Below are 12,824 nucleotides of genomic sequence, written 5' to 3'. Positions count from 1 at the left end.
AGAGTTCGTAAAGACGATTGTTTTCTCCTATTGCCGCTAAGGCAAATGTTGTCGAGCATGGCCAAAGCTCGAAAAAGAGAAACTTATCTCCCTCCAACAAGAAGTTGAACCTCAGACCCAAAGGAGGTGTTTCAAAGAAGAAGTTCTCTGGAAAATGCTATAACTGTGATGGCCTGGGTCACAAGGCATCTGAATGTAAGAAGCCAAAGAGAAACCGAGAGGTGAATATGGTGGAGAAAATATCTCAAGAGGTTTCGAACATGAATCTATGTGCTGTAATATTATAAGTTAATATTGTTGGTTCCAACCCAAGGAAGTGGTGGATCGACACTGGTGCCACTCGCCATGTTTGCTCCGACAAGGATATGTTTGCTATTCTTGAGGAATCTATGAATGGTGAAAAGCTATTCATGGGAAATTCCGCCACTTTCGAGATCAAGGGTTAAGGAAAGATTGTCCTAAAGATGACATCTGGAAAAGAACTGACTTTGAACAATGTGTTGTATGTGCCTGACATCCGCAAGAACTTGGTGTCAGTGTCGCTTCTTAACAAGCATGGTTTCCGCATTATATTCGAGTCAGATAAGGTGGTTTTGTCGAAAAGTGGAATGTTTGTTGGAAAAGGTTATGTTTGTAATGGGTTATTCAAGCTCAATGTTATGGCTGTTAAGCCTGTGATGAATAAAGTTCATACTTTTGCTTACTTGCTGGAGTCTTCTTGTTTATGGCATGGTACACTTGGACATGTTAATTACGATACAATTCGTAGACCAGTTAACATGAAAAGCATTCCTGCATTCCATATTGATAAACAACACAAATGTGAAACTTGTGTTGAGGCAAAACTAACGAGATCATCTTTTCGAACTATTGAAAGAAATAGTGAACTACTTGATCTAATTCACAGTCGTATATGTGATCTAAAAAGTGTGCAAACTCGTGGTGGAAATAAATACTTTATCACTTTTGTTGACGATAGCACAAATTTTGTTATGTGTATCTCCTCAAAAGTAAGGATGAAGCTATTGAAAAATTTGTCCAATATAAGAGTGAAGTTGAAAACCAACTTAGCAAGAAAATTAAGGTGCTAAGAAGTGATCGTGGAGGTGAATATGAATCACCATTTGCTGAGTTTTGTGCTCAACACGGTATTAAACACGAAAGAACTGCACCTTATTCTCCTCAGCAAAATGGCATTACAGAGAGTAAGAATCGCACATTGAAAGAAATGATGAATGCGTTGTTATTAAGTTCTGGTTTACCACAGAACATGTGGGGGGAAGCTGTTCTAACAGCAAATTACCTTTTATATAAGGTGCCCCAAAAGAAGCAAGATAAAAGTTCATATGATTTATGGAAAGGTAGAAGTCTTTCCTACCAATATCTGCGAGTGTGGGGTGTCTTGCCAAAGTAGTAGTACCTACTCCAAAGAAAGTAAAGATATGACCAAAAATTGTTGATTGCATTTTCATTGGATATGCTCAAAACAGTAGCGCTTATCGTTTTCTTGTACATGAATCTCAAATACCTAATATTCACAAGAATACGATAATGGAATCAAGAAATGCTTCGTTCTTTGAACACATGTTTCCATGCAAATCTAAGGAAGAACCAAGTTCATCCAAAAGATTATATGAAACATTTGATGAAGAACAAGATCTTGATCAAGATATTGAAACTAGACGTAGTAAGAGAGCTAGGAATGAGAAATCCTTTGGTCCGGATTTCATCACTTTCATGATGGAAAGTGAACCTCAAAGCTTCAAGGAAGCAATGAGTTCATCTGAGAGACCTTTATAGAAAGAGGCTATCAATTCCGAAATGGAATCTATTTTACAAAACCATACGTGTGCATTAGTAAATCTTCCTCTGGGAAGCAAACCACTAGGCTGTAAATGGGTTTTCAAAAGGAAAATGAAATCAGATGGAACCATAGATAAGTATAAAGCCAGATTGGTAATTAAAGGTTACCATCAACGTGAAGGGCTTGATTATTTTGACACATATTCTCCTGTATCGAGAATAACCTCTATTCGTGTGATGTTTGCGATTGCCGCCTTGCGGAATCTTGAAGTACACCAAATGGATGTAAAGACAGTTTTTTAAATGGAGATTTAGAAGAGGAAATTTACATAGAACAACCTGAGGATTTTCTGCGACTGGGCAAGAAAATAAGGTTTGTAAACTGGTGAAGTCTTTGTATGGCTTAAAACAAGCACCAAACCAATGGCATGAAAAATTTGATAAATCCATGTTGGAAAATGGATTTAAATTCAGTGATTGTGACAAAAATGTATACATAAAAAACACTGAAAATGGATATGTCATTTTATGTCTTTACGTAAATGACATATTTATCATTGGTAGTAATGATAAGATGATCAAATCCACCAAAAAGTTATTGAAATCAAGATTTAACATGAAAGATTTGGGCTTTGCCGATGTAATCCTTGGAACTAAAATCCATAGAACATCAGAAGGGCTAGTCCTAATTCAGTCACATTATGTTGACAAAATACTTGAGAAGTTCAATAATGATGACTCTACATTTGCTAGAACCCCGATAGATACCAGTCAACATCTATCAAAGAATCGAGGTGAATGTATGTCTCAATTAGAATACACTCGAGTCATTGGAAGTCTGATGTACTTAATGAGTTGTACAAGACCAGACATAGTTTATGCAATGAGCAAATTGAGTAGATTCACGAGTAATCCAGGAGTTGAACACTGGAAAGCAATTATCAGATTGCTAAGATACTTAAGGTACACTCGTGAACATGGACTGCACTATACCAGATATCCTGATGTTATTGAGGAATGCGATGCAAATTGGATATCTGATATGAAAGACTCAAAATCTACAAGTGGATTTATATTCACTTTAGGAGGTGCAGCAATTGCGTGGAAATCTTCTAAAAAAACTGTAATATCCAGATCCACAATGGAATCTGAGTTTATATCTCTTGACAAGTGTGCTGAAGAGGCTGAATGGCTGCATCACTTCTTAGAAGATGTTCCAGATGGGAAAAACCAGTGCCAGCTATAAGCATACACTGTGATAGCCAATATGCGATTAGTAGGGCACAAAATAAAATGTATAATGGTAAGTCTAGGCATATACGTCGTAGACATAATACCATTAGACAACTACTCTCAATTGGAGTTATCTTTGTTGACTATGTAAAGTCAAAAGATAATATAGCGGATCCACTGAACAATGGGTTAAACAGAGAGTTAGTTGCGAAATCGTCAAGGAGAATGGGGCTCAAGCCTATAGAATAAATTGGTGCGAAGGAAAACCCAACTTACGCTGACTGGAGATCCAAAGAACTAGGTACAATGGGACAACCTAATCACACTAATTTGGAGAAGGACTGTGGGGGTTATCCCTAGTCCATTCCTATTATGAAACAGTGATTGTTGAGGATAAGCTTACGGCTTATAATGAATCTGAAATGAAGCAAAATCGAATCACCTATGTGAGAGAAAAGTGGGACTGCTTTGAAAGAATTGCAGGGCTCAATTCTAGACTTTTTTGCAGAACTAGGCGTGTGTTCATGGCCAAAAAGAACACAATCATGAGAACGTAATAGTATCAGGGAGAGTCTTGTGTGAAGTATATCACAATTCACACAAACAATTGTACAGTTCAAAGACATCACGTCTACTGTCAACCAGTGAATTAATATGCTTTCACACAGGAAGGTTCAAAGGGTAACACCTACCTATTCTATGCAAGACTCAACTGTCGAACTTTATCAGTGGAATTCTTCCGTATAACTTTCAATTTCCATTCATGTGGGGGATTGTTGGATTAAAGGTATGGGCTTTTAGGCTTATGGGCTTTCCATGTGAGTGAATAGAAATTTGGAAAGTTGGGTTTGTCCCACATTAGAAAAATGAAGTGGTATAGATAAGTTTATATTGTGTTACACTTTATAGATGTGTAACTATGATTGGTCAAGATGCTCTCTCTCGCGCACACAGGCGCAGGGGAGGTGCAAATCATGGGCCCGATTTGCAGTGGAAAAAGACTTGACTTGTGTGCAAGCGTACAAGCGCGACCTGGGTTCGTCGAATGTCGGACCGATCAAGACAAAGATTGCATAGCAGTCTATGCCATCTTTTGTTAATTTTTTCAGTTGAGACCTTTCACATGCCCTCGAGACCTTTCGCATGGCATAACTGTTGGTGCTTCATCTCCCCAACTGTTGGTTCTTCATCTACCATCTTTAAGGCATATTTAAGGCAACCTATGCCTTTCATATGGATATTATTAACATGTATAAATAGAGGATGTGCATAGCCTAGAAATAGAGACCGAAAAATCCATTTTCGCCTGCTGCTACAGTTCTTTTGCTTCTTCTGCTACAGTCGTACTTCTGCTATAGTGCTTCTGTTCTGCTACAGTACTTCTACTACTGGTTCAGCTACAGTACTGCTGCTACAGTACTTCTGCTTGTTCTGATACAGTACTGCTTCTGCTACTTCTGCTTCTGCTCTGTTCACTGATAAAGTTCAGGTACTGATTTTGTTCGCTAGCATAGTGCTTTGTGCTACAACTTTGCTGGTTTGCCTATTGTATCTTGGGAAACAGACGTCTGCTGAATCCTCGGAGCACATAGCGGAGGGGGCGAATCTATTTTAAGGAAACTCTACAAGATACAGGCCTCGGTTTGATTTAATTAAGCATTATACTACTGTTTTGATTCACTAAACTGATTTGCTGGTTTTACACATAGCTATCTGTCCTGTTTTTCCATATATTTTGGACAACAAATAATAAGGGAGAGAGGATGTGGAATAAACATATCAAATATTAGGAAACCTAAACCGTACTGCAACTTTCAGGGCAAAGAGAGAATTGTCAACTCAAAAAATGTTCAGGAGAATTGTTAAACTTATCTGAATTTAAAAGTTGAGAGACGTCGAAAGACCAAATCTGTTTTAATCAGAGTAAAAATCTCAACGAAAAAATATTGTATAATTCTCGTTAAAATTTTGTCACGTTGTTTTGAACATTAAAAAAAAGTGTGTTAAAAACACATGCATGTACACATACATAGGGATGGAAAAAATACCGAATTTTCGGTATACCGAAGATTTCGGTACGGTACGGTAACAATACCGAAGATTTCGGTACGGTAATGTTATGCAATTTGAGTATACTGATATCGTACCGAAATATCGTACCGAAATTTTTCGGTATACCGATATTGTACCGAAATTTTAGTATACCGTACAATTTCAGTATAATCGGTATGCTAGTTATATGTACCAAAATTTTCGGTACGGTATCGGTATGAATTTTCTTATACCGTAATTTTTGGTACGGTATACGATATAAGATTTTCGGTATGGTACGGTACGGTACGGTCTACATTGTAGGGTTTTTTTAAAAAAATTATTTAAATTTTAAAATTAATTTCAAAAATAATTTTTAAAAAAAATATTTTTGCAAAAATACCTCAATCCGCGCTCACGAAGCGCGGACGCTGCTCACGTGGAGCAGCGTCCGTGCTTCGTAAGCGTGGATGATGATCCACGTCCGCAGGAATATTTTAGCGACGAATTATATGTGAAACTGTCGCTAAATTTGAATCAGCGACGGTGTCCGTGCTAAAAAGAATCGGCGACGGTTTACAAATCGTCACTAAAATTAGGGACGGTTAAAAACCGTCTCTGAAATGGAATCAGCAACGGTTTATACGCTGTCGCTAAGTTTAGCGACGGTTAGAAACCGTCGCTAAATGTCGAAATATTTATATTAACCGCGGGCATGTGCACGCCACGGATAATCTTAAACTTTCAACGGCTTGCATCTTTGCAGCATGTAATGTGCGCTGCGGAAAGAGAATTTGCGCGCTGCGAAAAATCATTTTTGTCGTAGTGAAGACAGAGAAAAAAAATAGACAAGAAATTCATCACGAAATAAGTTTTGTCAGGAACCTCTACTATTCAACCTAGTTTTTTCAATGATTCATGGATGGCTGACTTTGGTTTGTTTGGTCAACAGGATTTTCAGACCCCGTCTTGATCGAACATACACAGTTTTACAAATTTGCTTAATGTTGGTCCGCAACATCTTGTACATGACATTAGACCACAAAATGATGTTGAGGAAAATGAACAACATTCAATTGAGATAACCCAGTCTTACGACTTCTCCACAGTCCCAGGAAGCACAGATTTTGGTTCCATGATCATTTCAAGATTGACATCATCAGATGCGCAGCCTCTTTTGGTTGATATGCCATGAAAAAACTTATTTCGTGATGAATTTCTTGTCTATTTTTTTTCTCTGTCTTCACTACAACAAAAATGGTTTTTCGCAGCGCGCAAATTCTCTTTCCGCAGCGCATATTACATACTGCAAAGATGCAAGCCGTTGAAAGTTCAAGATTATCCGCGGTGTGCATATGCCCGCAGTTAATATAAGCGAATAAAACGTCGCTGATTCCATTTCAGCGACGGTTTGTAAACCGTCTCCGATTCTTTTTAGCAACGGTTTCATATATATTCTGTCGCTAAAATATTCCTCTGCTCCCCGTGAGCAGCATCCGCGCTTCGTGAGCGTGGATTGAGATATTTTTGCAAACATATTTTTTTTAAAATTATTTTTGAAATTAATTTTAAAATTTAAATTAATTTTAAAAAAAGCGACGGTTTGTAAACCGTCGCCGATTCTTTTTAACGACGGTTTCATATATATTCTGTCGATAAAATATTTCTCTGCTCCACGTAAGCGCGGATTGAGATATTTTTGCAAACATATTTTTTTAAAATTAATTTTGAAATTAATTTTAAAATTTAAATTATTTTTTAAAAAAACCCTACATTGTAAACCTGTCGCCGATTCATTTTAGCCACTTGTTGGTTGGTAGGAAAACATAGACATTTTCTTTCCACGGAATCGGAATTAATTCTTTTTTTTCGCTTATTCTTCTTCCTTTAGGAAAAATCTCTCTTTTTAGGCGTGCTTGATATTTCTAGATACAATTTCAATATACCGTACAATTTCGATATAATTGATATGCTAGTTATATATCAGTATTTCTAAATCTTATATTCATGACATAAAATTTGGTATTATAATATATTTTCACAAAATTAACTGAATCCATCCAAAATATCATGTATAATATTTTATACACCATCAATTTGTTCACATGATATATAGAGGGAAGCTAGTTTACATTGGAATCTCCAAATTGTAATTCTTTATGTATATTAAATTTTGGTTTTTTGCAAGTAGAAAATTTAAATTATTGTGAAAACTGGAAGCTAGAAACCACTGCCCACAGATTACATTGTCTAAATTTGACTTTTGGTAAAGAGTGTTAGTTTCTTAATTTTGACAAATTATTTAAAATCGACTGTAATAACAATTCTAGTCATTTGATTAGAAGACAAGTTGTATCCCATTATTATGTATTTTGTTTTCTATATTAATATGCTGTTGTAAAATAAAAATATGTTTAATATTCTTTTGGTCGCTGTTGCTATTTTGCACTTCTTAGAAAGATTTACATCATATTTTACAATAATAAGTCAATATAAAAATATCAATATATGTTGATATGAATAGTTAAAATATATATATGATCATGTTCAAAAACATTTCTTCACAAACATTTTATACAAGGGGTAACAAAACGTACGAGGGCGTAGCCAAAAAATTTTTATGGGTGGGCGAAATTTTGTTTGAAGCATATGCATAATCATGGAAAAGTTATTAATATATTAACATTATGGGTGAAATGAACTCATATAAAATGTGTTCTAATAATTTTATAACTTAAACAATAAATAATAAATTTAAAATAAATAATACCTAAAAGCAAAAATTGAATAATTCATTCCAAAATATACGTATAAAACTTGAACAAACTAACTTATGTAATAAGAATTAATAAAAAAAAAAGAAGATTATAGACTAGTTGGGGAATGTTAAAAACACAAACCACTGTAGTTACAAGACAAAAGTGTAAGTATAATTATATATATGAGCTTGGGTAGATTAATATGAGGTCGTTTCAATTGCTGACTTGAACTTCGACGGAACTCATCTGAAAACAAATCCCAAAACCATGTTATGGATACGTTCTAATATTTATTTAAGAAAATTTTTTCTTTAGATGATCCGGTCAGGAACCTAGCTATGATATCTTCCCAAAATTTGGTGCCCAATGAGCATAGTTCAGTCGACCCTACTCCTGCTGACACTGTCCGCAAGGGTCGATCCAACGACTCAGATTTTTTCCGAGTCAATTTTTATTTTTTTTTACATAGGCCCGGATCATTCAAATGAAATGATCTGGACCGTTCATTGCTCGTTCAGGCACTACCTGCACGGATAGATTGAAACAAACCCAATGAGCATGAGCTATAAATCATCGATAGAAAAAAATCATTCAGACAAAGGTAGCTGTAAGCCTGTAATTGAAAAGTACCACACATCAGTGACATTACATCATTTACATATGCCATCTTATTTATTTATTTTTTTATATGCCATCTTATTTTGAGCAGCATTGATAATTTTTCTTCGTTTAATAATCATGGATAAGTTCTTAGTAGTTTAATTAGGAAAAATAACTTTTTTTTCTGTAAATCTTAAAAGTTAGATTTGGTGCAATAACTTTTTTTTTCTTGTTTTTAATTATATTTTGTACATGACACCAATTATTAAAGTAAATACTTATATTATATCGAAAAATACTGAAATGACATAAAATTGATAACTTGTAACATGAAATGTCAAAATTTAGATAAAAATTAAAAATTAGTTAACCAAAACCAAAATTTGAAAATTTGATCGACCGAAATTTAAAATTAAACAAATGAGTGGGAAAAAAAATACTTTCCGATTAAGTTAATGAATGTTGAAGCAAGTAGGGATCCACATGAAGCATCCCGTGAGATCACTCATTTTCTTTTATATTTTTCTCCTCCAAGGGAACAATATCGAAAACAAGGTACAAACATAATATTTTAATATTATAATTTTTTAATTATTATTATTTAATTTTTCTCTATATATATACATTGTATATGTGGCTGTTACGGAACCGTCTGAATATTTTCTTGAATTATTCAAAAATTAACTCCAAATGTCTTCGTCTCTTCAGCTTCAAAGAATCAACCCGATCAACCACAACGCTACAAGCGGTGGAGCAACTGGAGGAGCCGCCGCTTTCAACAGTAAGCCTCAGAAGACCTCCTGGATAATGCCTGATATCTCAGGCGATCAGATTCCCCTGCCGGATAATTTGCTACACCACCACACTCACTCGGTGGCCGAAAACCAGTGCTGCTCCACGGTGGTCCAGGAGATCGACGCTCCGATAGACTCCGTGTGGTCTCTAGTCCGCCGCTTCGACAAGCCACATGCTTACAAGCATTTTCTCAAGAGCTGTAACGTCATACTCGGCGGCGGCGAAGTGGGCACGCTGCGGGAGGTTCACGTGATCTCCGGCCTCCCGGCAGCTTCCAGCACCGAGAGACTCGAAATCCTGGATGATGAGGAGCACGTGATGAGCTTCAGCGTGGTTGGCGGCGACCACCGTTTGCATAACTACCGGTCCGTCACGACTCTGCATGCATCGCCGCCGTCTAGTGGCGGCACAGGGAATGGGACGGTGGTGGTTGAATCGTACGTGGTGGATATTCCCCAAGGGAATACGAAGGAAGAAACTTGTGCTTTCGTTGATACAATTGTGAGGTGCAACCTGGTATCACTTGCGCATTTAGCTGAAAATTTGGCCAAAAAATAAATCATCTCAATATTTTTTCAAGGGTCATTTACATTTACTCGTTCATTTTATATATTTGACATAATTTTTTTATCAATTATAAAATTATAACACACAAAAAGATAAATATAAAAATTGAGAGATGAATAAAAATTATTCATTTTTTAATATGATTTTGATTTTTTTATCAATAGACAAGATTTTTCCTATATTATATGATTTTATTTTTCTATAGAAGCTAATACCTAGCACGAATTTATATAATTTTTAATTACCATTCCTTTTTTTTTTTTTTAACAAAAGACAATTCCATTAACTTTATAATCTGTCTTATTCTGTACAACTTTGCTTAATTTTCTAGTGGAAGTGTTTTTGTAAAGATTAATAACTTTAAACCGCATTATCAATATAATATACAATGTTATTTAATTATCTAATATAAATGTGTATTTGAATCTATGCTTTCCATACCATATTATTTCATGATTTAAGAATAGAGACAGCACGAAGAAAGATGGTACGACCGATGACTTATAATACATATGATATCAAGATTGAGATTATGTTTTTGAGTTTGAAGTCTAATGTTAACAAGTCATTTCCTTGGGTGTATGCTTTAATTTGTATATAAACTTTGATTTTTTTATTAAGTGAATTATTAGTATATATTCAACATAAATATTGGGGCGTATGTTTGTTTGCACTTTTAATCATTTTTCATCGGAAAATTGACGTGATGCAGAACACGTTAATAATGTAATATATATATATATATATAATATATATATATATATATATATATATATATATATATATATATATATATATATATATATATATATATATATATATATATATATATATATATATATAAAGTCACGAACAAAAGCCCACTTGTTAATTAGTGTCGTTTCTTTTTCGTACATTGTTTTTTCTTTTTAGAAATATAAAAATATTATCTATGTTTGAATTCTATTAAACGATTGAAAATGCAAGTTGGCAACAGGGCTCTTATTTTGAATTTGTTCCTTTCGCTTTGTAATGGCATCGTTTACCTAATATTAAATTTATTTATGATAAAGGAAATAAAGAAAATTATTTATCTGCATTAAAGAGGAGAGCAATTTAATTGATTTATATATTCATTATGGAAAGGTTTTATTCTTTCTTTTTGGTTGTTTAAGGTGAACTATATATCATTAAAAATCAAATTTTATTCATGCTTGCTATAATTAGATAAGAACGCCAAAATTGGAAACCTCTTAAAGAAATGTAATAGGATGTATGGATTGGTTTGGAGAATAAATTTTTTGTATTTGGGAAACATTTTTTTCCCCTGTCCTCGTCTTGGATTAGAATCGACGGATTGAAAGATTCTGAATTATGACACTTCAACATAATCACTTACAAGTTGAATTCTGGAATTGAGATTTTCAATTCCGATTAACCACGGGTTATAGTTCGAGTTCGATTATTAAGTATTTCTCTATTTTAAAATTAAATTTATTAAAAATATTGCAAACTGACATTATTATGTTTTTTCCTTCCTATGGGTGCCACCCACTCCAGAAGAAAACGATGTCCACCTTCTCGTACCGTCGATCTATATCCGGAAACTTCATGAAATTGAACTTTTAAGAAATCCATATTCAGCTGGATTACATATAACGAATCTTATTCAACAACCTGATAATAAAATACAAGCGTTGCTTGTCCTTGACAGGATTCCGGCTCGGCCCAGGAAAGCGCTTGCAAAAACATAAAGGAAGGGGTTCATGTAGCTAGTGCACCCGCACGTGAACATACCTTCTTCAAAGGTTTTTTTTATTCTCAGTAGAGCTTTTCACCTGGATTTTTTATATACAATTCACGTTGATGGTAGTAAACAGATAGATAGTTATCTGTTGCGTGACAGGTGGACATTTTACCAGAGGTTTCTAATATACCCTTGTGTGATTCATGTTGAAGCATATGCTCGGGTGGTGCAGGGAAGACGATTTTAAAGCAAACCCCACATTCATTAGATAGAGAAGATCATCAAGCTTGTGTGACCCATTGCCTAACTTATCTCAAGGAAAGCTTAATCCCAAAGCCAGTAGGTAGGATGTTAAAGCTCATTGATAGAAAGCACATCGAATACGGGACTAGGAAAGGAGAAAGTAATGAATAAAAACAGAAACTTATTTATGTGAGAAAAACATAAACTTATTTACAGCTCATGAACTCAAATATTGCAAGCCATGTCCAGGCTTAAATCAGCACATTGCTGCATCTTGTGCCGACCATTTCAGCCTCGTTTTCGAACTCTATCTGGCCTAGTAAAGGAAGTTTTAACCATCATTATAACCTTCAGTTTAAACAGATTGTAAAAGCCACCATTATCACTTATTATGGCCATAAAAATCGAAGTTAACGGCCTGAAAATCCTGTCCATTAAGCTGCCTAATTTTCCCCTACAAATACCTCCCAATGCTTGAAGAACACACCCAAAAGCCACACTAAAGAACTTATTTCTGTAGATACAACAATTCGAATCTGATCTCCACCGTGAATATTGCACCAAACAATGTTCTAAATATGCTATCCAGAATGCATCCCAAGCTACTATTTAGAATTCCACCACCAACCTTTGCAAAAAATATGTGCATATTCTATGTGAGAAACAAAATAACTTCTGTTTGTTGTCCAGACACCACTTCGAATGTCTTCCAAATCTGATCTCCAACGTTCACAAAATATTTCACTTCTTTGTGAACACGCTAATTACATTTCAGCTCAATATGATGGTTCAATGTTTCATGCGCATGTGCAAGTTAACTGAATTTTGGAGACATGCAAATCTGAAAATTCATTTTATCTTTCTTTTGTATATTATTTTGGTGGCTTGTTCTATATCAAGCCAGAGAAAAATCACACCTAAAATATTTAGATTAAGCTTAGAGTTTAAAAAGAGGATTATAAATTCCGAGTTCAAGAAAATTTATATCCAACATTCGAGCAAAGAAACTCGAGCATTCTAAGAAGTGGGCTTTATTTAAAAAAGGAAGTGGGCTTTATTTAAGTAAG

General features: G+C 34.8%; 1 protein-coding gene across 1 annotated transcript; it reads left to right on the top strand.

Moving 5' to 3' along the window:
* The first annotated feature begins 9,086 nt into the window (after nt 1-9,086).
* On the top strand, nt 9,087-9,820 carry LOC140804940 (abscisic acid receptor PYL4-like). Its single transcript, XM_073161103.1, has one exon. It carries the CDS (start codon nt 9,117-9,119, stop codon nt 9,777-9,779), a length of 663 nt encoding a protein of 220 aa, XP_073017204.1. The 5' UTR covers nt 9,087-9,116; the 3' UTR covers nt 9,780-9,820.
* The last annotated feature ends 3,004 nt before the right edge of the window (nt 9,821-12,824 follow it).

The sequence above is a fragment of the Primulina eburnea genome, chromosome 11, assembly GCF_022965805.1.
Source record: "Primulina eburnea isolate SZY01 chromosome 11, ASM2296580v1, whole genome shotgun sequence".
NCBI lineage: Eukaryota > Viridiplantae > Streptophyta > Magnoliopsida > Lamiales > Gesneriaceae > Primulina > Primulina eburnea.
This window is presented reverse-complemented; position numbering and strand designations above follow the sequence as displayed.